The 27,953-nt window shown below is 41.3% G+C and overlaps 1 protein-coding gene across 5 annotated transcripts in view; it reads left to right on the forward strand.

Annotated features, from left to right (window-relative positions):
* The window catches only part of DCAF5 (DDB1 and CUL4 associated factor 5), a 109,876-nt gene extending 82,297 nt beyond the window's left edge, over positions 1–27,579 (forward strand). For all 5 annotated transcript variants that reach the window (XM_045564951.1, XM_045564959.1, XM_045564971.1 and 2 more), the window contains 3 exons: positions 3,974–4,040; positions 15,433–15,560; positions 22,922–27,579. In XM_045564951.1, coding sequence (XP_045420907.1) covers positions 3,974–4,040; positions 15,433–15,560; positions 22,922–24,679 — 1,953 coding nt within the window. In that variant the 3' untranslated portion in view covers positions 24,680–27,579. The remainder of the gene's footprint in view (positions 1–3,973; positions 4,041–15,432; positions 15,561–22,921) is intronic.
* The last annotated feature ends 374 nt before the right edge of the window (positions 27,580–27,953 follow it).

Raw genomic sequence — 27,953 nt, forward strand, 5'->3', positions numbered from 1 at the left:
TCCTTTTTTAAGGAAACTTTTTAAAAAAGTATACCGTTTAGTAATGTTAAGCACAAAAAACCATTGCCACCATCTACCTCTAGAACTTTTTCATCCAGGGGTGGGGAACCTGTGGCCTTGGGGCACATGTGGCCTCTGGATCCTTGAATGTGGCCTTTTAACTCAATCCAAATTTTACAGAACAAATCCCTTTATTAAAAGGATTTGTTCTGTGATGTTTGGATACAGTTGGGCCATACTTGGGGATCTGGAAGCCACATGTGGCCTTGAGGCTGCAGGTCTAGGTACCTCATATAAGTGGAATCATACAGTATTTGTCTTTTTGTGTCTAGTTTATTTTACTTAGCCTAATGTCTCCAAGGTTCATCCATGTTGCAGCATGTGTCAGAATTTCCTTCCTTTTTAAGGCTGAATAATATTCCATTATATGTATATACCACATTTGCTTTATCCATTCATCTGTCAATGAACATTTTGGTTGTTTCCACCTCTTGGCTATAGTGAATAATGCTGCTGTGAACATGGATGTACAACTACCTCTTCAAGCCCCAACTTTCAATTCTTTTGGTTATATACCTATATCTAAAAGTAGAATTGCTAAATCATATGGTAAATCCATTTTTTATTTTTGAGGAACTGCCATAATGTTTTCCTTAGTGGCTGTACCGTTTTGCATTCTACCAATAGTTGAAAAGCGTTCTTAATTTCTCCATATCCTTACCAACATTTGCTATTTTTTATTTTTTTAATTTTTCTTTATTGTAGTAAAAAAAAAAACCCACATAACATAAAATTTTCCCTCTTAGCTGGGTGAGTGGCGTGCACCTGTAGTCCCAGCTATTCAGGAGGCTGAGGCAGCAGGCTGACTTGAGCCCAGGAGTTTGAAACCAGCCTGGGTAACATAGTGAGACCCTCTCTCTTAAAAAAAAATGTTACCATCTTAACCATTTCTAAGTATATAGCTCAGTAATGTTAAGTATATTCTCATTATTGTGCAACTAATCTCTAGAACTTTTTCATCTGGCAAAATTGAAACTCTGTACCCATTAAAAAATAACCCCCCATTTTCCCCACCCCCTAGGTCCTGGCAAGCACCATTCTACTTTCTGTTTCTGTGAATTTGACTACTCTAGAAACCTCATACAAGTAAAATCATATAGTACTTGCCTTTTTGTGACTGGCTTATTTCACTTAGCATGATGTCCTAAAGGTTCATCCATGTTATAGTATATGTTAGAATTTCTTTCCTTGTTAAGATTGTCTGTGAACATTTGAGTTGCTTATACCTCTTGGCTATTGTGAATAGTGAGTGCTGCTATGAACATAGGTTGCAAATATCTCTAATCCTGTTTTTAGTCCTTTTGGATATATACCCAGAAGTAGAATTGCTGGATTATATGATAATTCTATTTTTAATTTTTTGAGGAACAATTTTTTTGGTTTTGGGGGTGGGTGGGGAGGCAGATAGTAGCCATCCTAATGGGTGTAAGTAAGGTAGTATCTCACTGTTGTTTTGATTTGCATTTCACTAATTATTAGCTATGTTAAACATCTTTTCATGTGCTTATTATAAGTCATTTGTATATGGCTATAGTATAGTCTTTGAAGAAATGTCTATTCAAGTCCTTTGCCCATTTTTAAAATCATGCTTTTTGTTGTTGTTAAGGAAACTTATTGATTGAAATTTACCAAGATTACTCTTTTGAGTTTCCTTTTCTTGAGTGTATTTGGCTTTTTGTAGGGTTTTTTATTGTTATAATAGTTTCCACACAGCATTGAGAACATGCTTGTTTTTGTTTTTTTAATGAGACAGGATCTCACTATGTTGCCCAGACTGGTCTCAGAGCTCCTGGACTCAAGCAGTCCTCCCACCTGAACCTCTCAAGTAGCTGGGATTATAGGCGAGAGCCACCATGCTCTGTGATTCTTGAGTATATTTGTGTAGTGACTTGTCAAGTCACTTGGGCTGGCACCTTAGGGACTTTCAGGTCTGATCATAATTCCACTATTTCTTCACAGAATAATCATAGAATCTTAGAATTAAATGAGCCTCAGAGAACAACCACTCCAGTTCTCTCATTTTGCAGATGAGGAAACTGAACCCACTGCTTTATCCACTATGGATAGCATTTTCCTTATATTTAAACCTACCTGCCACTAGGCGTGGTGGCTCATGCCAGCACTTAGGGAAGCCAAGGCAGAAGGATCACTTGAGCCCAGGAGTTAGAGGTTGCAGTGAGCTGTGATCATACCACTGCACTCCAGCCTCTGGGTGACAAAGCAAGATCCTGTCTGTAAAAAATAAAAAAGCTAAAAACAAAAAACCTACCTACCATTACCTCTTTTCTCATGTTCCTACAAGTTTTTTTATAGGTTAGTAAATTGATGTTTAAATTCTTGCAAAGTATTTAGTCAAGTATTTACGTTAGATATGAGGTTGTATGACTTATACTTATTTGGAATCATTCAGTGCCATTTTTAAGGGCAAAGTTTTCTTTAGAAAACTGTAGGCTATTTTTGTTTTAAAGAGAAATAAGCAGATGAGGCCAAAGGACAGGAAGTAATGCTGACCTCAACTTAAAGTAAGACCCTTATGTTAATCTTTGGAAATAAATGAGCTCTCAGGATTGCTCACTTGTTGCTGTTAGACAGTGTTAGACAATGCTTTTATAAGTCTAAATTAAGATAGATCTGGCATAGGGTTCTATCTTTTTGAGATTAAGCAGTTTAAAGCTGCCTCATAAAAGGGGATTTCTTGCGCCCCTGGAATTAACTTGTGGATGTGTTGGCGATCGCTTCCTGCTCAAAGATATCAGCTGATAGCAGGGAAGTTCAGGATGCTTGGCCTTGCATAAAAGATCTCTGGGAAGGTTTTAGTTTTTATTTGCTGCATTAAAATTTTTTTTAGTGGTGGTAAAATATATATAACATGAAATTTATTATTACAACCATTTTTAAAAAATACAGTTAGGGGCATTAAGCACATTCACATTGTTGTGCAACTATCACTACCATCTATCTCCAGAAGTTTTTCATCATCCCAAGCTAAAACTGTGTACCTACTAAACACTAACTCTACTCTTCCTTCCCCTAACCCCTGGAAACTACCATTCTACTTTCTGTTTCTGTGATTTTCAGTACTCTAAGTACCTCATATAAGTAGTCATATAATGTTGGTCTTTTTGTGTCTACCTTATTTCACTTACTATAATGTTGTCAGGGTTTATCCATGTTGTAGCATGTGTCAGAATTTTCTTCCTTTTAAAGGCTGAATAATATTCCGTTGTATGTTTACCACATTTTGTTTATCCATTCATCTGTTGATGGACACCTGGGTTGTTTTCACCTTTTGATTACTGTGTATAATGCTGCTAATGAATATGGGTGTACAGGTTTCTGTTAGAGTCCCTGCTTTCAGTTCTTGGATATTTATCTAGGATTGGAATGGCTGGGTCATAAGGTAGTTCTGTTTTTAACGTTTTGAGGAATTGCTATACTATCTTCCACAGTAGCTGCGGCATCATATATTCCTTCCAGCAGTGTACAAAGGTTCCACTTTCTCCACATCCTTGCCAATTCTTGTCTCCTTTTTTTGGTAATAGCCATCCTAATGGGTGTGAAATAGTATTTCACTGTGGTTTTGATTTGTATTTCCCTAATTATTGTGATATTGAGCATCTTTTCTATATTTGTTGCCATTTGTGTATCTTTGGAGAAATGTCTGTTCAAGGCCTTTGCCCCTTTTTGAATTGGGTCATTTGTTTTTTTGTTGCTGAGTTTAAGCTAGCAAGTCTTTTGATTTGCAAGTATTTTGAGGGGATGTTTGCTGTATGGTGCCTTATAAATATATGCCCATTTATCTTGTTTATTTTTTTTAAAAATCTGTATAAATAGATATAGATCTATTATAAATCAGTATATGTTTATTATTCTATATTGTGTAATATGTGATATGTATTTTATGTTCTAACAGTATATCCTTTCGGGCTCTGATGACTTCAACCTGTACATGTGGAGAATTCCTGCAGATCCAGAAGCAGGTGAGTATATCCCTAGTACGAACCCACTGCTGTTGTTGGCTCTCTTGACCTTTGGCATGCTGTGCACTGAGACAACAGATCTGTAGCAATAGAGGATATTTCTCTTTCAGCATAATCAGTTTATCATGAAAGTGGCCAAAGGAAATTTTATTTCATTTTTTTAAATTTTTTATCCTTTTTTGAGTGTGGGTTGTTTTGTTTTGTTTTGTTTTAAGAGACAGAGGCTTGCTCTGTCATCCAGGCTAGAGTACAGTGGGACAATCATAGCTAACTGCAGCCTCAAGTTCCTGGCCTCAGCCTCCCAAGTAGCTGAGACTACAGGCATGTGCCACCACACCCAGCTAATGTTTTTAACGTTTTTTTAGAAACAGAGTCTTGCTGTGTTGTTTAGGCTGGTCTTGAACTCCTGGCCTTAAGTGATCCTCCCACCTCAGCCTCTCAAATGGCTATACTTACAAGCTTGAGCCACTGTGTGCGGCCCAGGAGAAATTTTAAAAGAAAAATTAGAAGACAGATTTAACTATATCCCTCAGACATAGCTTCACCTGACATAAATGATGCTTAGATTTTTTTTTTTCTCCTAAGAACCTTTTTACAGACTTCATATATCTCCTTTTTGTCCTTTATTTCCTCACTGTGTCTCACACCTGGAATATTTTTGTCTTGCTTATACATGCTTTTTCTTTATTATCCATCTCCATATTCCTGCTTATTACCCTACAAAGAGTTGGAAGGGCTCTTCCTTTCCTTTGGCCACCCTGGTCATGTTAACTAAAGGGAGGCTTTCTCTGTTGATGGATAGGTACGTTCCCTGAGGTTTTGCTGACCCCAGACATTAAAAAAATTAGGAAGAAATATTTCTACATTTGCTTTAAATGTATTCTGAGAAAAGCCTGCATCTTTCCATAAATTGTATCTAACCCATCTGAGCTTTCAAACAGCCTGGGTCATTCTTCTTCATTCTTTTTTTTTTTTAATACACACTGTGGACTGCTATTCTTCCTTCATTCTTAATAGTGGCATCCTCACATACTCAGTATGCCTGCTGGTAGAAAAATGTTTATTTTTAATGTTCAAAAACAACTTAATACAGCCATCTGTTCCAGGTGATACATGGCATCAAGCTAGAAAATGGCCATTAAGAAAATAATAGAGAACTATGCCAAGTGCATTACACAAAACATGTCTATAGTAGTGCTCAGAGTTTAGGGAAGTTTTTGCCTTTGCATATTGCTGAATTAACAATACTGTTACCAAACATCTGCCTTTCAAAATCTGTTGAGGCCCACTTTTGGTGTAAGTATCCAGTTGCTGTGGTCTAGTTCTACTAGACAAGTTACAAAAGAGCTTTTCCCTTTCTAGAATTTGGAAAGATGAGTGAAGAAGCTTACCTTTGAAGCACAACCAGATGAGACAGCAGCAGTCTACCTGAACAACAAAAAAAAGTGATATTCTAGCACTAAAAGTAGATCTGGATGAGGTCACCTATCCCCATAAATCCTAGATTAATTAGCTGAGAAATAATCTTTGGGTTTAATTGTATCTTTTACCTGATCTTGAAAAGCTTTTAATTATTAAGTCATTGTTTAAAATAGAAAGTGGTTAATACCCCTCTCCTTCCTGGGACTGTTCTCTGGAATCTTTTTCACATTTGAATAGAGAGACTGCAAAAGAATTTGCAATAGTACTGTAGGTTTTTTTCTCTCTCTGCTGCTTTCTGTAGTGACTTAGGTATGGGCCACCTAGTATACTAAAGCTGCAATGATAAAATATCACAGCCTGATATCACAGTCCTACTCTTCAACTTGGCTTCAGGGATACTTGGTACCTCTTATTTTTATGTGTAATATCTCTATTTTTAAATGTTGGCAATTAATTCATAGTTGTAAAAATATTCAGCAAGCCAAACAAAACATCTGAGGGCTAGATGCATCCTTTGGATTCTAACTTTTAATGCTTAGGTGAGGAAAATTCTGCCAGGAAAGTCTTAATCCAACCTGCTGCCTCTTTGACTTAAACAATTATGGGTCTCTCTCTCTCTCCCTCTCTCCCCCTCTATCCCTGTCTCTCCTTCTCTCTCCTTCTCTCTCTCTCTCTCTCTCTCTCTCTCTCTCTGTCCTCCTCCTTGTCCTCTTCTCCCTCTCTTCTTCCCTTCCCCTTCCCCCCCCATACCTGTTGAATATGATACTAAGGCAGGCTAATAAGGGGAAGCTGGCTTGCTGTTGTGTATCTTAATGGCATAATCAGAACTTGACTCTAGATGAGAAGTAATCAGCATTTATCGAATGCCTGCTGTGTGTTTCACAGTTCATGCCAAATGCTGAGAGAAATAGACAGCACCCTGAGTGTGCGCCAAAGGCAAGGGCATCTTATTCTTCCCTGCTTTCTTGTTCAGAAAGACTCAATAAGTCTTTTTTTTTTCTCTACAAACTACAAAGATATGAAATTTATTTACTATATAAACAACTAACTTAATGAATAGGCTAAGTAATTCATGTAGGACTTCCTAGTGGGCTGAGGATATCATTTCAAGATGTAAGACCTATACCCACCATAAAACATGCTACCTGGCAAGATCAGGTCCAGTTTTTTAGTTGATTTCAAATAATAACTCATTTCTAAAAATCCCTTTAAAAATAAGAGGAAAGAATAGAATTGGGAATTTTGCGGTGGCAAAGAAAAAGCCCATCAGAATTGTTTACTCCTCTGAAATAGGTAGGAAGGGCATCTGTTTTTATGTGGTAATTCTGAAGATAAATCAGCAGTTACATATACAGCTAGTGTGGTACATTGAAAGGAGTATTAGGCTTAAAATCATACCTAAATTCAAATCCTCTAACTTGAGGACTAACTATATGAGTGATTCTAACCAGGTCATATAACAGTAGTTGTCTGAGCCTCAGTTTCCTCTGTAAAATGCCCCTACGCCTAACTTATATTGTTGGTGATTTCATAATCTTGGAAGCTTTCTGAAAACTATGTGCATTCAAATGTAAGACATTGTAATTGCTATGTATAGTAAGATCAGTGTAGATTCATAATTTCCAGAGCATTTTCTCCCTAGCAATTTAGGTATGGAAGTAATGGATTTGGCAAGGTGTCAGGGAGATAGGTGCCTCTTGAAAGTATTTATATTGCCCTGCCCTTCCCTTTCCCCTAGTTCTCGTTAGAAAAGGCCTTAGGGTTCTCACAGATAGAGTTGCTTTCCCTGAGGTCACTGTAAGACCTTACTGTTTATGGAAAGAAGCACAGTGTAATAGAATTGGTAGGCCTGATTTTAAATTCCTGATCCATTCATCTTAAAATTGGGGCTTTGGAAAAATTTCATAATCCTACCAATCTTCTGTTTCTTCATCTGTAAAATAAGGATAATAACGTCAACAACAATAATATCTACCTTCTTAGGGTTATTGTGAGAGTACTTAGTAGCTATTCAATTATTTTTATTTCTCACTCAGAAAGCTTTCTCCCTTTTTAAACTCTCCTTTTAAAAACTCAGAAATCAAGACATTGTCCTCCTTTGGTACCCTCCTAAATGGCTGATTGAGTTGTTCTTGCATGAAGACTACTCTTGACTCATCAGTAGTTCAGGAGGGTTCTCTTATATGACAAGTTTTTCCCTGAATGGAAGGGAAAGACATGCGTTTTCACTGCCAAGTCACTGCAGCCACCCCCACTGTCAGTAGGCTGATGAGGTAGGCTGGAAACAGCTGTAAATGCATTTTTATGGGCCTGCAAATGTGTGTATGCTCTGTCTCTCTTCCTTTTCTAGACATGTATTCAGTCTCAGTGAGTTAGTTATAATTCCCATGTAATTGGAAAAACAGCTGTTTTTAATTGGTTACAGTAGTTGGTTACAAACACATGTGAAGTACATATGATGAAAGAAGAACTCAGTATAATTGACTTTTTTGTGCAACTAAGCATAGATGCCTATGAAGCTCTTTGAGCTTTACTGACAGCACTGGCTGTCCCCATCTGGCTTTTCTCATCTCTTAAGTGGTTACATGGTCCCCAGCAGGCAACCACTGCTCTCTCTGTATTGCCAGTATCCTTGATAGTACTTCTCTTTATGGTTTGAAACTTAAAGACCCTGTAACTGTTCACTCAGGCCTTTTTTCCTGGTACATCTAAAAGAGGTTTGGACACCTCTTTTAGATGTACCAGCTAAATAAGTAGAGTGGTCGCTTGCATAGCAGCAAACTCTTAATTCTACCAGTGGAATCAGGAATGAAATAGATTAATTGTCTCAACAGCTACTTTCCAAACCTCATTTTAGCAGATAATAGCTTTAGCCTTCTCCTTCAAGTCTGTTCCAGAGAAAATGATGAGGGGTTTTACTTCAGTTTGCTCACTTATTGAGTATCCTTAGATAAGATATTTACATGATACAAAGCTTTATGGGCCATTAAAAGACAAACAACTTTTTTGCCTTCAGACAGCTTCTAACAGCAATGAGAAAAGGGATGAGCATGCAATACACACACACTCAATTTAAAAGTGGGTTTCAAGGCCCAAAAAAGATAATTAAAAGGTGCTTGGCCAGCCTGAGCAAGAGCGAGACCTCGTCTCTACTAAAAAATAGAAAGAAATTATCTGGACAACTAAAAATATATATAAAGAAAAAAATTAGCCAGGCATGGTTGTGCATGCCTGTAGTCCCAGCTACTTGGGAGGCTGAGGCAGTAGGATCACTTAAGCCCAGGAGTTTGAGGTTGCTGTGAGCTAGGCTGACGCCACAGCACTCTAGCTAGAGCAAAAGAGCGAGACTCTGTCTCCAAAAAAAAAAAAAAGTGCTTGGAGAGATTTTGGGAGATTGGTAAAGTTTTCATGCAATTAGCATTTCAAAGGACCCTTGGATAGGTAGGATTTCAGCCCCTTTATTTCTCTGCTCCTACTACAGTAAAAATGCTGTAAAAGAAAATCTGAAATTGGCTGCAGAAAGATGAAGAAAAAGAAACACTTGGGTAATCCACACATTGAGCAATGGAGCCCACAAATGGGGATTTTTAACTTTATTCATGTTTGTTTTCCACAGTCTAATACACTCACTTCTTTTCATTAGTTCATCAAGTATTTATTAAAACCTACTATGTGCTCGGCATAGTTCTAGAGACTTGGGATTACACAGTAGAGACAAAGGAGCCCTGCCATCGTGGAGCTTACATTCTAGCAGAGGAAGCAGTGAACAGTAGACATACTATATATTATGTTTAAAAGGTTAGCAGTGCTATGGAAAAAGTAGAGCACAATAAGGAAGATAGGAAGTGGTATGGAGGGGGCAGTCAGAAGAATGCAGTTTTAGATAGATATTCAGTATAGGCCTCGTTGAGAAGGTCACATTAGAACAAAAATCACAAAGTGGTGAGGGAGACAGCCATGTGGAAATCTGGGGGAAGAGCATTTCAGGGACAGCCAGCACAAAGGTCCTGAAGTAAGACCTGGTGTGTTTGATAAACAGCAAGGAAGCCACTGTGTTAGGGCAGAGGGAGGGAGGGGGAGAATAATAGGGGATGAAGTCAGAGGTAAGCTTTCATTGAGTCCATGAGGAGCCATTAAAGAATTTTGAGTGGAATAGTGACTTGATCTGACTTACTTTAAGATGCTCACTCTGCCTGCTGATTTGAGGATAGATGGTAGGAGTGGGGCTGCCAAGGATAGAAATGGGGAGAACTAGTAGAAGTCTCACATAATACAGGTGATGCTGGCTTGAACAAGGTAGTAGGGGTCAGATTCCAGATACATTTTGAAGGTAAAACCATCACAACTGCCTGAAAGATGGTGGGGGGTGCAGTTTGCAGGTAGTTTGAAATGTCTTTTAAACATCTAGGTAGAGATGTTGAATAAATAGTTTGGAGGTCTGGAGTTCAAGAGAAAGGTCTAGAGTAGAAATAAAGTTTAAGTTTTGATAGCATATAGATAGTATTATTAATATTTAAAACCATAAGATAGATGAAGTCATCAAGCGAGTGAGTGTAGAAAGGGATCAAAGACTGAGCCCTAAGCATTCCAACATTCAGAAGAAGTCAAGGAGAGGTAGGTGGGTGTGGTGGTGCATGCCTGTAATCCCGGTTACTTGGGAGGCTGAGGCAGGAGGGTTGCTTGAGCCCAAGAGTTTGAGGCTGTGGTGTGCTATAATTGCAGCTATGAACAACTACTGCACTCCAGCCTGGGCAACATAGTAAGACCCCATCTCTAAAAAAAAAAAAAAAAAAAAAAAAGAGCAGGGGGAAGGAGATCAACAAGGAAGAAATGACCAATTGTTGACTCTTGCTGATAGGTCAAATAAGATGAGTTGGGATAAAGACTAATTAACCATTGGATTCTTTGGTGAATATCACATGCTGAATTTTCTCAAGCCCAAGTCTTATTGCTTAGGGAAGGCTTAGGTAATTACAGAGATTTGATATCCTTAGTATCATTTGAATAACCACTGTTACTTGATTTTTCAACTTTTCCCCCTACAAAGTAATACCACCTCTTTATGTGTTTGTTCACCGTCTTGCCTTATCAGTGTGTTCGGCAGGATTTTGTTTGATATCCCAATTTAGAGCTACCAAATAAAATTCTTCCATGAAATGCTAAAAGCATTTTCTGTAACATAATCTGTCTTTTTTGTTTGAGTATAGAGGTTTTTTTTAATACTGTTAATTCTTAACAGTGTTCTTCAGTAATTTCTGTTTAGCAATTATTTTTCAAGTTCTTTATATGCCTAACTCTAACTATCTTGGATATGTCAACATCTAAATCTTGGAAGACTGAGGTTATTTCCCTTTTTATGAAGACTAGTGCTCTGTTGCTTAGAAATGCAAATTTTTTCTCTTGCCATCTTAATTTTTTGTCTTCCATCAGCCCCTTCCAGTCTTCTGGTCCCCATTCCAGGTTCCTCACTACTGCTTTCACATTTAATTTCTCCATCCCATTCTTTCCAAGGTGTTTGTTCCACCCATTAATTACAGTCGTGCTTTGCTTAACAATAGGAATACATTCTGAGAAATGAATTGTTAGGCTATTTCATCATTGTGTGAACATCATAGAGTGTACTTACACAAACCTAGATGGTGTAGCCTACTACACGCTTAGGCTATATGGTATAGTCTCTTGCTCCTAGGCTACAAACCTGTACGGCATATTACTGTCCTAAATACCGTAAGTGATTGGAAGACATGGTAAGTATTTGTTTATCTAAACATACCTAAATATAGAAAAGGTATGATAAAAATATGGTATCATAATCTTATGGGACCACCATGGTATATGTGGTTTGTTGTTGACTTAAATGTCATGTGGTGCATGATTATAATGGCTTACTAGGAAAGGGAGAAAAATCTAAGGACTCTAACAAGAAAATTAATACTGGTGTTTTGTCCAGATTGTATTTGGGATTGATTTCAGTACCAAATACTTAAGTGTGCTATTTGATAGCCTCAGGTGCCATTGAGGACCACTTCCCAGCATGATTGATAAGTTGCTATTAGACCAAGACATCAAGAAATCTTGACTAGGTTGCTTTTAGCTTTTGAGCCAAAAACATAGCCATTCTTGGAAGACATTGTGAAGCGATTGAAATTGGAAAAAACAGAAGTGATTGAAGTTGGCTAGAAATGGGAGTAGTATTCTGATTCTTTAGAGGCCTGAGGGTCTAAACCCTGGCCTGCGAAAAGAGGAGCTTAAGTAGAGAAGGGGAGGGAAATTAGGACCTACACACTTCGCCTTGTCTTTTCTCAGGGGATATTTGGCCTTGGCATTTTAGAAAGATCTTTATCTGGGTTCTGAGCAAGGTGTTTTCTCTGAGTTGGATGTGTTTCCTAGGATCCTGGAGTCTCTCGATAGTAAGTCACTGATACTGGAATTCTGTGAGATGCCCTGTTCTCATTTTCTTTTCTGAGGTCTTGCACTAGCATAGATAAGGTGATTTATAGCCTTCTCCATCTCCCTAGCATCTGTTCTAAACCAGAGAAAAATGAATATATGGGAACTTTGGCCTCAACTTGTGAACAAAACCTACAAAGGAGTGCCAACGTGTTTGGCTAAGCTAGCCAGAGCAGATGGCCCAGAGAAATAACTGTTGGTTTATATAGAGCTGTATAAACAAATAGTAGTTCAAGGACGAGTCAGATCCTTTATCCTAGATATGTGCTATTTTATTCATTGGTATTTGCTATTTGTGATTAGGTCATAACTCAGCTCAGCAACCGTAGGGTGAGGTTGATCCTTACCTGAGCTGTCTCCCAGAGGCTGAGAAATGACACTGAACAGATTATGTAGGTTATATAGTTCTTGGAAGAAGATATTCCCTGCGTAACTCCTTCCAGTTTGATCCTGCTATTGACCAGCAGGGTCTGCCTAGGTAATAGAGGAAAAGGAGACCCCAGGTTCTTATTGATATTGGCATCTTGACTTTAGCTATTTCAGAATAAAGGAGAAACTATCTGGTTTATACAAATTTCTAGGACTAATAAAAATTTATTCTCAAAAAAAATCATTGTATGTAAAACTGTACAGTAGCAGCTGTATTCAATCATTTGAAACCTAGAAACCAGAAAAGAAACTGTAAAGAACCTCTCCCAGTCCCGGTCATTGCTATGCCTCTGTGTACACAGCCTTGGTTACCTTAAACAAATGACAGCAATAATTCTCCCTATACCTGTTTTTACCATGTCTCTTGGATTTATTGACTTTCCTCCTCTTCTTCATATTTCCTATGTACCAATGTGGGTGGGAAAAAGGAGGAATAAAACCTTGTATTCAAATTGCTGCCAAGAAGAAAAACCAGCTGAGGTCATATTGCATGAAAGAGCAGTAGAAACAGTTTTTCTGTGGTCTGAACTTTCAGGCGTTGATACCCTTCAATTATTCTTTAGATCTGAAAGCTTTTGTAATTGTATTCCAAGTCAGAAAGATTGATTTGGTTGATAAATTTTAGTTCTATGGTAGCTGATTCTCTAAGATATGAGACCCTTTATCTGTCCTCTTAGATGTTTCTTATTCTAAAATTGCATTGTTCTCAAACACTTGCCATTGAACAAGTATTTATCACGTACCTGCTGTCCTTCAGGCATTGCACCCCAGGTTCTAGGCTTGTTAGAGTAAACACTACAGATCTAGCTCTACTCTCATAGAGTATTCAGTGTTGGCAGTGTGATGAAATGTCTTATGGTGGTACTGAGATCTTGTGCTCAGGATACCATTGGAGAGAGTGTCCCCCCTTCCCACTTTTAATTTAGGACTTCAAAAGAAAAACAACCTATTTTAACTGTCAGAAAGATTTAGAAATCAATTATAAGCTTCTGATTCCATTCCTATTCAAACCCTTCCATGCCTTAAAAGGCAACTGATACGGTGAAAAGCGTTTTAGGCATTGTAGCCAAACAGACTCTAGTTCAAATCCTGGCTTGCCAGACTTGGGATAAGTCATTTAAATTGTTTTTTTTTTTTTTTTCTTTTGTAGGTAGTAGAATTAAACAAGAGATTGGTACTAGGTTTAACACAAAGTTTCTTTGCTAGTGACCCACCCCAGTGGTGGTAGGGGTAGAATTCAGAGGAGACCCATGAGTAGGAATGCTACTTTGTCATAATCAGCCTTATCTAGAGAAGAAATAGACCCAAAGGAACTCCTTGGGCATGGTAGGAGACCTCTACGAAAGGAACTGTTTTAGGTCCCTTAGATTCCCATGGATCCCTCTTCCCCAATTCTCTCGAGTTTATTTTTATTTTGACTAGGCTCAGGTCACCTTCCCCTCCTCCCAACCCACCCTAGGACTCAGACAGCCTAGGGGTTCCCACCATGGCTGTCTACTTCAGTGCTTAACCTTTCTGATCTTTTTTCTCCATTAAAACCCCATCAGTCCTATGTCCTAGTCCCTCTCTTTTCCTTTGTGGTTTATTAGCCATCTTGATGATGTTGGGCTGAGATAGAAATAGTTTTAAATGTATTATCCATCCTGGACAATATTACTAATGTCAAATATGGGGAAAACTTAGGCAAAGGACATTTCTATCACCCACCGAATAGAGTAAGCACCTAGAGCTGGCTAAGTTGGCACCACCAAGGAGCAGATCGGTACACTCTGAAACCTTTTGCTGTCTTAAAAAAGACACGTACGTGGCAATAAAGAGGGATCGCCTCCATGAGATGAAAGAGGAGTTGTGTCAGGAGGCCAAAAGCAGAGGATACCTCTAGAACCAGATTATTTCTGGGAACAGGACATTGTTCTAGTCGTCTTCCTTCCAGACACTAAGATATTGAGAAATGTTTGGAATGAATGTTTGAACAAGGTAGAGTTGGGAGTGAGATGGAGGCATGTGGAGCAAAAACTGTGCCTAATGATACTTTGTGCCCTAGTGGTGCTATGCTCCTGGTAGGGACTAAAAGGATATTCCTGGATTAAATAAATGAATGCTTGTTTGTTTGTGTCTGGATTTTGCCAGTTGCACAGGGGCACAAGTTTCCGTGTGTGTGCCGAGCTGTTGATGATTGCTCAGAAGAGACCTCATTCAGAGCTTGAGTGCATGTGTTCTGTGTGGGTGTGATACTATTACCAGTGAAGTTGAACCTTTGAGTTTATCCCAAGTTCATAAATGATGACATCTTTATCTATGTTATAAATTCCCAGGCTCTAGTACTTTTCTCATTCACTGAAGAAGAAAGCTTGCAGAATGATCCTTAAAATACAGCTTTCTATCAGTGGCCACTTGACTTTAATCTATACATGGTGTCTTTAAGGCACACTCTCTAGTTCAAATTCTCAATACTTGAGCTCTGCTTATTATGAAAGTGATTGAAATCTCCTTTCTTTATCCTTGGTTTTCCCTGCTATCAGAGAGGAAAAAAGGATTCTCTCCATTATTTTCCCAGTGGTTTTTTTTTTTTTTGGGGGGGGGGTTCTGTTTTGTTTAGTTGCTTTGCTATTTTTGTCACAGAAATTGAGGGCAAATGGATTGGAGATGTTTTTTGTATATTTAAGTCATTATGCACTTCTGGTTTTGCATGTTCCTGGCTCAGCTGCCCAGCTATTCCCAAGCAGTTCAGTCTCATTTAGCGCATGATTGGCCTTTTCCAGGGCAACACTTGGATTCTGTCTTGGTTATCAAAAACTTGAGAAATGTTTTAAGTGGCTTTGGTTTCATTGACAATGGAATTGCAGTGGGTGGGTGTGGGCAATGCTTAAAGCCTAAATAAAGGCTCTTGGTAAGAGCACATATGCTGAGAGGTGTTTCATCTTCCCTCTTTCCATAGCAACTTTATCTGTAAGATTAAGCATTCTGCTGGTGGTATGGTTAATAAAAAAAAATCTCTGCTCCTGTTCAGAGCTGTTTATCTGCCATTACTGGAATCTGTTCACTTTCATCCACTTCATCATTTGATTTTTGTTTCCTTCTGTCTTCCCAGGTGGCATTGGTAGGGTGGTCAACGGAGCCTTCATGGTGCTGAAAGGGCATCGATCTATTGTTAACCAGGTCCGATTTAATCCCCACACCTACATGATCTGCTCTTCTGGTGTAGAAAAGATTATCAAGGTGAGGCACCTTCTCTTTCTGTCTTTTTAGAGAAATTATAACAATTTATAATTAGAAGAAACTAAAACAATGTATGTAGGAACTCATATCTAAACATATTAAAGGTCTATCGAAATTCTCAGATTTTGACATATTATAAATAAGTCAAAAATATTAGGAAGTTGATATTAAAAAATGGTTTTAAAACTTTCCATTCAGAACCATTTTTTCAACTACTCATTGGGCTTTGAAACAGAGGGCCTCTTCTAGACACTACCTTGTATGCTACTAGATTTCCAGTGGCCTTTGATCTTGATTATGACAAGTTCTGCTTTCCAAACCTCACCTGGAGGTTGGGAGAACCACTGCTCCCTCAGTTACCAAGCGTGCACTTGGCATTAATTGCTATCCAAATGTGACACAGATATGTCTAAGTGATTGCCAGAATCATAGCTAAATTGTCTCAGAATTTATCAAAAAACTACTGCATGTACTTGTGAAATATTTTTATAGCTGCAACAAAGGGACCCAGCCTGGCCTGTCTCCATAGGATGACCTGCTGCCCATCCCTCATATTTTAGTTGCTAGTAACCCTTTTCCCACATCTGAGGAAATGAGAATTCAGGGTAAATGAAGAATTCTTGAGGATAAAGATAGATGATGTTCTTACTAAAAGTTAAAATTCCTCAATTTTTTTCTTTTTTTTTTTTTTTAGTTTAATTTTCTTTTTTTAGAGATGGGGTCTCATTCTGTTGTCCAGGCTGGAGTGCAGTGGCACAGTCATAGCTCACTGCAGCCTCCAACTCTTGGGCTCAAGCGATCTTCCAGCCTCAGCCTCCTAGCAGACTGCAGGTGTACACCACCACACCCGGCTAATGTTTTTATTTTTTGTAGAGACAGGATCTTGCTATGTTTCCCAGGCTGGTCTTGAACTCCTGCCTTCAAATGATCCTCCTGCCTTGGCTTCCCAAAGTGCTGAGATTATAAGCATGAGCCACTGTGCTTGGCCTTTAGTTTTTTTCTTAAAATGACTTTGAAAACCTAAGAGAGTTTGCAAAGAAAAAATAAAAACTGGTTTGTGATGATTTAGTAATTTTCATTTTCTTCATTTTTAAAAAAAACTATCCAGAGCTAAATCAAGTTGTATTTGGTGATAGGGGATGGCTATCAGAAATAGCATATTGGCATGTGGGTTGATATTTTTATTTGTCCTAGGTAGGCTTTGCCAGTGCTGTGTATCAGGGCTGACTTTTATGGCTGCACACATTTCCCCATATGGCTAGAAGAGGACTTCCGGATCATTTTTACCCACTTTTTCTTTTTACAGATGATGAAATTTAAATTATAAATTAACTATCAGAGGTCACACAGCAAATTAGTGGAAAGCTAGGATAGAACCCTGTTCTATGTTCTTCCCAGTGTACCACCGCATCTGCCATGCTAGTGGGAAGGCAGCAGGCAGTGACTCTCCTATATTTGATCATCTCAGTAGTGCTTCACTTGGGCAGTCATTGAAATGGCCGTGTCCCGTGCATTGCTTTCCACTCTCCTTTGGCCTATGACTAATGGGTTGGCACTGCAACGTGTCTTCTCTAGGCCCGTTGACGTCATGCTCTTTCTCAGAGAGCTCTCTGCTTGGGCATCTCCTTTAGAAGAGAAATTCCTGTTTGGCCACGTACTCTGGGATGCTTCTGTGCTAAGTCTCTCCATTTATTGTTTAGTCAACTGAAGTCCTTACCCTAAAGGTCATAGGTTGGAAGCTAGCCAAGTTCTCAGAAGAGAAAGAGAAGAAAATTTTTTCTCTGTGAGGTTATCCACACTGAACTGTAGAGCTCGCTGCTCCCAGGTTCCCATGAGACCTGAACCCTGCCCTACCAGGGGGCACATTTAACCATTTCAAACCTTAAGTCTACACAGATGACCATAGTGAGAGAGAAAGCAAATAGCTCTGGAGTTCTCAGCTTTGCTTTCTCACAGATTCTGGTCTGGTAGGGAAGGGCATGGTGTTAAAACATTGCAGGAGGGGAGGTGGGTAGGAGGAGGGTGAGACCGAGTGCCATGCCGGCCTCACTTCTCTATTGGAATTACTGCCCTTGCCTGTGCTTACATCATCCTGAAAGGCCATTGAGTTGCGACCCTTGGTCTGTCTCCTGTCTGTAAAGTGAGGATACTAACAGTGATTGCCACCCAGGTACCTTGTGAATTACCTGTGCCTGACAATTCCTGTTTTAATAAATGTCACTTTCCTCCTTGCCATTTCTGAGAGGATCAATGGCTCAAAGAGCATCATGTTCTGGTCCAGCCTGAGGGCCGCTTTTCTCTTGCCATCTCTCTTTCTGCTCCCCCTTCTCGCTGTCCTTGTCCTTTACTGCCACCTCTCTAGCTGGGAAGGAGAAAGCGTCCCTGTTGTCAGCACCAGCCTCTTCTCAGCCATAACAGGTGTTCTATCCCCCTGAATGCTCATACTTAGCAAAAGAAAGGGTTTTGTTTTGTAGTTAAAATATTGAAGGGGTAGGCCGGGCGCAGTGGCTCACGCCTGTAATCCTAGCTCTGGGAGGCCGAGGCGGGTGGATCGCTCGAGGTCAGGAGTTCGAGACCAGCCTGAGCAAGAGTGAGACCCCGTCTCTACTAAAAATAGAAAGAAATTATCTGGCCAACTAAAAATATATATACAAAAAAAAATTAGCCGGGCATGGTGGCTCATGCCTGTAGTCCCAGCTACTCGGGAGGCTGAGGCAGTAGGATCGCTTAAGCCCAGGAGTCTGAGGTTGCTGTGAGCTAGGCTGATGCCACGGCACTCACTCTAGCCCGGGCAACAAAGTGAGACTCTGTCTCAAAAAAAAAAAAAAAAAAAAAATTGAAGGGGTGAAGATAGGGAAGATCCTGACATTTTTTTCTCAGGGACCAGTATTTGTTTATTCATCCATATGTGGATATATCTATCTACTATATGCCAGGCCCTATGGAGAACACAAAGATGAAGAAAGGTATCACAGTTCTCCTTAGAAATTGATGACCCAGTAGGAGAGACAAGAAAGAAAGATAATGAGAAATGCAATAGGAGCACAAGAGATACAAACAAACAAAATGCTATGGGAGGAGGAAGAGATTTTTCTTATATGGGATAATCTCAGTGTAGGTTAATATTTAAGCTAGATTTTGAAGACCAAAGACTTCAAAAGGAAGGAGAGGAGTAAGATAAGAATATTCCAAGTAGAGGGAACAGATATTTATTTCATTGGATCAACAAATATTTATTCACCACCTATTGTGTGCCAGGCATTATGCTTATGAATGAATTGCTCAGAAGCAGGAAAGTATAGGACCTGTTCAGACAAGGGAGGACTGGGACATAGAGCTGGGAAGGTAGGCTGGAGGCAGGCCCAGAGTCTTGGAAGCCAGATTAGAGAATGTGGCAAGCCCTGCAGTAACAATTTGGGACCTCATTGGTGTAGTTTTTTCTTGGTAGATGGACAAATTTCTAAATTCAGTATAATAGTACAAAGAGAGAAGAGGACTTAGAGCTACTACATCAAGCATGTCATGGTCACTTGTGTAACTCAAACACTTGTCACTTAATTGCTTCCTTTTTTTTTTTTTTGAGACAGAGTCTCGCTTTGTCGCCCGGGCTAGAGTGAGTGCCGTGGCATCAGCCTACCTCACAGCAACCTCAAACTCCTGGGCTTAAGCGATCCTACTGCCTCAGCCTCCCGAGTAGCTGGGACTACAGGCATGCGCCACCATGCCTGCCTAATTTTTTCTATATAGATTTTTAGCTATCCAAATCATTTCTTTCTATTTTTGGTAGAGACAGGGTCTCACTCTTGCTCAGGCTGGTCTCGAACTCCTGACCTCGAGCAATCCACCCGCTTCGGCCTCCCAGAGTGCTAGGATTACAGGCGTGAGCCACCGTGCCCGGCCTAATTGCTTCCCATTTTGATGGTGCTTGAATAAGAATTGAACTGCATCCTTTTTATCAGCAGCCCCTTGAGCTAAACTTTTCACTGAGCTTAGAAAGCTGCTCATCCCTTCTCCTTTTCTTGTGAACTTTGCCCCATGAGGAGGCATGGCTAGCCACATTTAATATGTATCAATAACAGGAAGTTGTTTTTTAATTGCTTCACTTTTAAACCGTTGACTTTTGGTGTAAAGAAATGAATAATTTCAAAAATTGTTGAAATTGATATTTTAAGGACAAAGATAATAGGGACAGTCAGTACTTCTGATATTCAAAAGTCTCTCTGAAGGTATGTTTAAAATATTCTGGTGGAGGTATTCAATTGCCAAACAAAAGAGAAAGCATCACATTTATTAGTGCTTGTGTATAAGCTATGTTATTTCATCATCCTCATTTCTACTGATGAGAAACAGAGGTGTTCAAGGGTAAAGTTGGGTGGGCATGGTGGCTCATGCCTGTAATCCTAGCACTCTGGGAGGTCGAGTCAGGAGGATCGCCTGAGGCCAGGAGTTCGAGACCAGCCTGAACAAGAGTGAGACCCTGTCTCTACAAAATATAGAAAAATTAGCTGGGTGTAGTGGCGCATGCCTGTAGTCCCAGCTACTCCAGAGGCCAAGGCAGGAGGATCACTTGCACCCAGGAGTTTTTGGTTGCAATGAGCTATGAATGCACCACTGCACTCTAGACGGGGCAACAGAGCAAGACTCTGTCTCCAAAAAAAAGGGTAGGGGGTAAAATCATTTGCTGAGGGCCACAGGAGGTGGTGGGGTTGGGACCCCTACTTGTTTTCTCTGCTCCTGCAGCTCTAGGCCAAGAGTCCCTTGAAGACTGAAAACTGGCGGTCTGGTGGAGGAGGAGGTTGTTTCATTCTGAATCTTGTGATTGGAATGAGACTCATCTAATTCACTGTTTAGATGAGGGAGCTGAGCTTCACCCAAGGTTACCAGCTAGCTAGGAGCTGAGTGGGAACCCACACTCAAGTCTCCTGCCTCTGATCCTGTGTTTTGTTCCATTACTCCAAGCTTCAGGAATGAACAGTCTACCTCAGCCTAATACATTCCAGAGCACAAACAAAAGCTGACGTTCAATGTTATGATTTTCATTCCTGAGGTGAAAACATAGAGGCTGGGTAGTAATAGATTGGAACCTAAAAACTGGCTTGCTGAGTAGCTAGGCCACCATCTTACCATTATTATTTTGCACTTCTTTTGACAAATTCTGTTAGATTTATTTTCATATTAGGGAACATGATTAATATTTTGCCATTTTTAAACTGGGAGGTGAGAGATTTGGCTCAGAATTAAGAGTAAGACCCAAAAAACATCCCAAGGGCTTTCCCTTTTGGACCCCTCAGTTTCCTTTCTAAGCCACCAAACTCTCTTATGCCCTCAGACATCTGTTTGCAGAGATAGTCGTTTATAGCCTGATCCTTGTGCTAGAGACTGTGTCTAAATGTTTCCCAAACACTGAGTCTCACGAAGAATTTGAAGATCCCTTCAGACAAATCCTTTTATTTTCTGCTACTTCTTTTATGCTAACTATAGTCCAATGTTTCTTAAAAGTTGGTCCACCCACCTACTTACCCCTTGAGTGGTTGTTAAAAATGCATAGTCCTGGCTGGGTGCAGTGGCTCACGCCTGTAATCCTAGCACTCTGGGAGGCCGAGGTGGGAGGATTGCTTGAGGTCAGGAGTTCGAGACCAGCCTGAGCAAGAGCAAGACCCCGTCTCTACTAAAAATAGAAAGAAATTACCTGGACAACTAAAAATATATAGAAAAAATTAGCCAGGCATGGTGGTGCATGCCTGTAGTCCCAGCTACTTGGGAGGCTGAGGCAGAAGGATTGCTTGAGCCCAGGAGTTTGAGGTTGCTGTGAGCTAGGCTGACACCATGACACTCTAGCCTGGGCAACAAAGCAAGGCTCTGTCTCAAAAAAAAAAAAAAAAGAATGCATAGTCCTGGTACCAACCCATGACTTACTGAATTAGAATCTCTAAGAATAGGACTCAGGAATCAATAATCAACACTGTAATTATTCTTCAGGTGATTCTTCTGCACTCCAAAGTTTGAGAGCCACTGCCCTAAAACTCTCCTGGGTGAGAGTATAAAGCTGGACAGGGGAGAACATTTGAAGAGTTGTGGGAACAAAGTTGAAGGACGATTAAATCTGATATGGGAATTGGTAGAGAGAAGCTAATGTAGGTTTCTTCAGCCTCTTTTGAACTGGGGGTCTTCCAAAGAGATACCACCTCCCAAGAATTGCCAAGTAAAGCATGGCAGGAATGAGCCTCAAGAAAATTCCCACAGGGAGGTGAATTTGTCCTTAGATAGCTTTGGGGAAACAAAGCCTTTGTCTTGATGGAGGATGGGGAATGAGGGGCCAATGTTTTCTGGGTTGGATGCCATCTAAAGATAGACACCAGCCTGTCAGGCAAGAAAATCGCCTGGAATTTCATCTGAGTTGCCATGGCTACAGGCTGATGTAACTGAGCTTCTCTGTGCTGCACTGTGGACCAGTCTGGCAGTCAGGTGGAGCTAATCATCCTCATTTGCAGTGACAGCTTAATTACCTTGAACTTGATTTTTGCATAACTTATCCAATCTGTAAAAGTGAGCCTTTGAATCAGACAGACCTGAGTTTGAATTCTAGTTCTGCTACCCTTTAGCTATGAGCCCATGTCCCTGACTGTGGAGCGGAGGGATGGTAATGGATGGGGCTACATTCACCTCTCCTTGAGGAGTGTGTCCTACCTATTCCTGCAGTTAACAGAAGAGTTGGGGAGCAAGCCAGCAGCTCTCTGGTTAGAGAACCCAGTTTCCTCGGTAACTGATGTCTCATGTCCAAGAGGGAACCGCAGTGTAGGCAGTTGGCTATTCTTATCAAGCTCCAGTAAGCAATTCCCATTAGTTAAAAATAGAAATGTTGCAGTTAGGGAGAGGTGGAGCTATAGGCTGAAATATTAACTATCTCAGAGGACTGACTGCTGGGTTTGTTTTCACTTTGGAAAAATGGTACCTCTCTGTGCACAGCTTCAGTCTTCTGAGAGTTTTCAACACACTGGCCAATCTTCAAATCATCCTCTGCCCTCCAAGATTATGATTATAATTTCCAGGGTATTCATAGACAAAATTGAAAGGGAGAGAGATTGTGGAGGAGGCAGCATGTGTGATTAGCCTGGGCCTAGAGACAGGACTTAGGTCTCTTGACACTAGGCTAATACAATGTCCTAGACCATGCTTTTCCCCACATCTGACTGTAAAAGTTTGTTTTCATGTGCAGCACACAAGATCCAGTTTGATAAAGAACATGTTTTTAAAGTTGGTTAGCAAGTGCAGGCTAACTGACAGGGATGGTTTGGGGAAGCTCTGCTATAGAACACTTTCCAATCAGTCTTTGCCGCTTTTGTTTTTCAACTTCTGTGCAGATTTGGAGCCCATATAAGCAGCCAGGATGTACCGGAGACCTTGATGGTCGAATTGAGGATGATTCCCGCTGCCTCTATACTCATGAAGAGTACATCAGTCTTGTGCTGAACAGTGGGAGTGGCCTGTCACATGACTACGCCAACCAGTCAGTCCAGGAAGACCCCCGGATGATGGCCTTCTTTGACTCCCTGGTACGCCGAGAGATCGAGGGCTGGAGCTCTGACTCCGACAGCGACCTCAGTGAGAGTACTATCCTCCAGCTGCACGCAGGGGTCAGTGAGCGCTCAGGCTACACTGACTCAGAGTCCTCGGCCTCACTGCCTCGCTCCCCACCTCCCACAGTCGATGAGTCTGCCGACAACGCCTTCCACCTGGGGCCCCTGCGGGTCACCACCACAAACGCAGTGGCGTCCACTCCACCAACACCCACGTGTGAGGATGCGGCCTCCCGCCAGCAGCGTCTGTCTGCTCTGCGGCGCTACCAGGACAAACGCCTCCTGGCCCTTTCCAATGAATCCGATTCTGAAGAGAATGCATGTGAGGTCGAACTGGACACAGATCTCTTTCCCCGGCCACGGTCACCCAGTCCTGAAGATGAATCCAGCAGCTCCAGCAGCTCCAGCAGCTCAGAGGACGAGGAGGAACTGAACGAACGCCGAGCTTCTACCCGGCAGCGGAACGCCATGCGGCGCCGACAGAAGACACCCCGAGAAGAAAGGCCCAGTGCCCCAGCCAAGCCCACCAACACCTACATTGGAGAAGACAACTATGATTACCCCCAGATCAAAGTGGATGACCTCTCCTCCTCCCCTACCTCCTCCCCTGAGCGGAGCACTTCCACGCTGGAGATTCAGCCAAGCCGGGCATCACCAACTTCTGACATAGAATCAGTTGAGCGAAAGATTTATAAAGCTTACAAGTGGCTCCGCTACTCCTACATCTCTTACTCAAATAATAAAGATGGAGAGACCTCCCTAGTGACAGGGGAGGCAGAGGAAGGGAGAGCGGGAACCAGCCTCAAAGACAACCCAGCCCCTTCTTCCAGTAAAGAAGCCTGTCTAAATACAGCAATGGCCCAGAGGAACCAGGACTTTCCCCCTGAAGGCTGCAGCAAGGATGCTTTTAAAGAAGGGACTTCTACTAGAAATCCTAACAGTGGCCCAGGCCATGAGCACAGTAGCCACCCTTGGGCAGAGGTGCCAGAAAGCACCTCTCAGGACACTAACAATGGTGGCTCTGTAGAACACCCTTTTGAAACCAAGAAGCTCAATGGAAAGGCCCTGAGCAGTCGGGCTGAGGAGCCACCTTCTCCTCCTGTCCCCAAGGCATCTGGCTCCACTCTGAGCAGTGGGTCTGGCAACTGTCCCAGGACCCAGTCTGATGACAGTGAGGAGAGGAACCTCGAAACCATCTGTGCCAACCACAACAATGGACGCTTACACCCCCGCCCCTCTCACCCTCACAACAATGGGCAGAACTTGGGAGAGCTGGAGGCAGTGGCCTACTCTTCCCCAGGAAATTCGGGCACTGACCATGATAACTTGTCCCTGACAGGGACACTCCTACACAAAGATTGTTGCGGGTCTGGAATGGCCTGTGAGACCCCCAATGCTGGAACAAGAGAGGACCCCACTGACCCCTCAGCCACAGACAGCAGCAGGGCTGTTCATGGCCACAGTGGCCTCAAAAGGCACCGAGTTGAATTGGAAGATACGGATTCAGAGAATTCCTCCTCAGAGAAGAAATTAAAAACATGATAAATAAAAAGGGAAAACAAAAAGCTACAAAAAGTAGCCTTACAAAAAAAAAAAATCCTGTTTAGTGAACACAGAGGAAAGGAAAAACAAGTATTAAAGGCACATAAAACCAGGGCCTGAAATGTTGTGTCTCATGCTGCTCCCTTCTATCCCACATTCATCGGTGGGTCTGAATGTCTAGCTGGCCGTTGGCTTGTGCTGTGTTAAGAAAGGGAAAAACACCCAAGTGACTCCTTTCTAAGTGAGACTTGAGCAGAGTGTGCCTGTGCGAGGTTCTGTGAACATGCATCCTTGTTGAGACGTCTGACTTGTTCTTGTGTGTGCGCGCACTGGCACGTGTGAGTTCACTGTCTCCTAAGACCTTTGTTTCTCTTCTCCATCAGAAAGGACCTATGAATATGTATTTTTTGCCATCTCACCCTGTTTACATGACATAGGTATTCTGGTCTGAAGTTGGGTGCCTGTTAAATCCGATTGTGCTGCCAGTGAGTTGTAGATTTATGCTGGAAGAATGGAGAATGGAAACAAGCCTTCAGCCCGTTGGGTGTGGTGGAGAGGAAAACATGGTTCCTTTCTTAAAGAAACATTGCATGTTTTCTTTAAGTAACACTTCATTGAACAATTTAATGTGGACATACTAAAAGTGGAACATTTTTGATGCTAATAAAAGGTTAGCACTTTAAGATCAGATTCAAGAGAATATAGATCCCTGATAAATTTCACTGTTAGCAAATTGAGCAGTCCTGCAACATGTACTGTATTGGAGGCCATAAAAGATAACTAGTTGTGGATAACACACTTTAACCAGTTAGGTGCTAGTTCCTAAGAGGCACTCAAATGGCCAGCAGGTGCTTCCTTGGCTCCACTTGATGGAGTCTAGGCATACCGAGAGAAAGGGAAAGGCAGTTCCCAAGAGCTTTGTGCTCAGACTACTGAAGTGGATGTTACAGGTGTGTTAACGAAGAAGTGTGGTGAAGAGCAGAAAGTGGGACTATATTCATTTAACCTAACCTAGAACCATTGGCTAGAACTGGTAGGACTGGCATCTTCTCTCAGACTTACAGTTGGCAGAGGCTGTGGTGTTCCGACTAGACTTTGCAGAGCAGTAGGCATCTCAAGTTAACAGATTCTTATTGAGTAGGTCTGTTAGGAGGCACAGGGTGTGGGGGGAGGAGTCTGGTTTAAGATTCCTGATTCCCAGAAGAGATTCAGTTTCATTGAGGTAGATAAGGATTGGGGGGGAGAAAAAGACCCAAGACATTTTAGCGTTGTGGTTGGTGGTGGTTACAGTCACTTGGTTATCAATGAAGGATTGTGCAAGACCGGAGGACCTAGGGATGACCAGATATCTTATTGGCATAGGTGTCATAGAAAGCAGAATACTGGCAAGAAATGAGGAAGAGAGAAAAGAACGATTTAGCTTTCTTGAGCACCAAGTTGCTAGACAACTGAGACCTGGCTGGGATTGGCGTCAGGAGGACCGAATGTGAGATTAGTGTGGCCTCCCTGCCCCAGTGTTCCTTTTAGGGGAGGGCCTGTCCTGTTAGAACTGGGACAGAGGGGAGGCCATCTGTGGAGGCAGAAGACTTGGATAAATTCAGGCACTGGGGCCGGGGGATGGGGTGTTATTTATAAAAGGAAGGTCGTTGATGTAAGCCAAAAGGAGATACCATCTCACTAAGCTTTACGTGTGTGTGATGTGGCTGGGGTGTGAAAACACTGTTTAGGTGAAGGGGTGGTGTGAGTAGCAGTGGGGATGTGTACAATTTAACAACTGGACTCTTATTGGGGAAGCGGGGAAGTAATCCTGTAACCAACATTAGAATTGCTTTGGATTTGTAATCAAAATGGTTCTATGATTTGTCTTTGACTATTCACAGATAATTGTAAATTCTGGTTTTATAAGCCCAAGTCATTTTACATTTGCTTTTCCAAAATGTATTAAATTGGAATTTTTTTAATCCTTTATATACAAAAAAGATGTAATCACTCAGCGTGTGTTTCTCTTCCCCTTCTCAGCATACCCAATCTTTATATTTTATTTTAATCTAATTAGCAGGTAGCCTCTTCTGACTTCTCTAAGGACAATCCACGTATCTTCCTGGAGAAAAAGAAGTAAAGTTCCCATGGGAACTAGCTACTTGGTAGTTCCAGTTCCCAAATGCAGAACTTGGTCTTTTCATGTTAAAAGCCTTACTCTCATTTGGGTACTCAAAAGAGAAGTCAAAGCTCATTCTGGTTAACTTTAGAAGCCAAGAAAGATCATTTTTAGTAAGGATGCCTTCCATTTTTGGGAGAGACTTCCCAGCATGCGAGGCTCAGCTCACCAGGAGAGAGGCCCCATCAGACCTGCAGGAGCAGGCTGAGAAATGCTTGTTCCTGTGCTTGCTCCACCCTCATTTCCAGAGATCTTGTGTCTGTGGTCGTGGGGCTGGAAACCTGGTGGGAACTATTCCTAGGTACCTTTGCCTAAACTCTTGTAGAATTGAGGCTCCAACTTTGGAGGCGCATTTAATCCCTAATTTCTTCCATGATAGATATTTTTACTAGCAGGACAGATGGCACTGATTAGGTTAAGAGCTATTTGGAAGTGCCTCTTATGTTTTTTTCTGCATCCTGTACATAAAGTTTTAAGTGGCAGGACCAGATATTTAAAACCATTTCTCTCTAGTTTGTTTTCCACCTGGTTCTGTAAATGATTCTCTAGGACAGCAGGTAAAAGTTAAATGAGTTGTTGGCTTGGGGCAAATGAAGTTTGCAACTGTGCTTGATTTAATAAGCCAAGAGTCTCTTGTTTGTCTGTCAAGGTGCCTTCCTCTGCTGAAGCCTTACCTCCTCTTCTCACCCAGCAACGGTTAACTCTTCTCTTGTGTATATGCAAATAAACCTATTATTCACTTCTTATGCCTTCCTCTTCTCTTCCAGGGAAGACTTGATTGCTTAGACACCCCTCCTTTATTTCTTTTCTGTTTTAATTCTTGCCTAGTTGGAAACTTGATTCAGAACCATGCTGAGAACTAGAAGAAAAGCTGTACTCCACATCCATGACATTGGTCATTATCATTTCTGTGTATTGGGACAAAGGTCACATCTGGACAACAAAATATAGGGTGGGAGGAAGTATCTATTTGGTCTCCTTTACCAGGCTTTCAGCGGCCCAGCATAGTGAGATCCCGGAACTAACACTCATTAGTTGGAACTGAGGGAGCTATGCGGTGAAGTGACATTACGAACAGCCCCAAAAGATAAGATATTTTCTAATGTTTCCAAATGT

The sequence above is a fragment of the Lemur catta genome, chromosome 1 (assembly GCF_020740605.2).
Source record: "Lemur catta isolate mLemCat1 chromosome 1, mLemCat1.pri, whole genome shotgun sequence".
Taxonomy (NCBI): Eukaryota; Metazoa; Chordata; class Mammalia; order Primates; family Lemuridae; genus Lemur; species Lemur catta.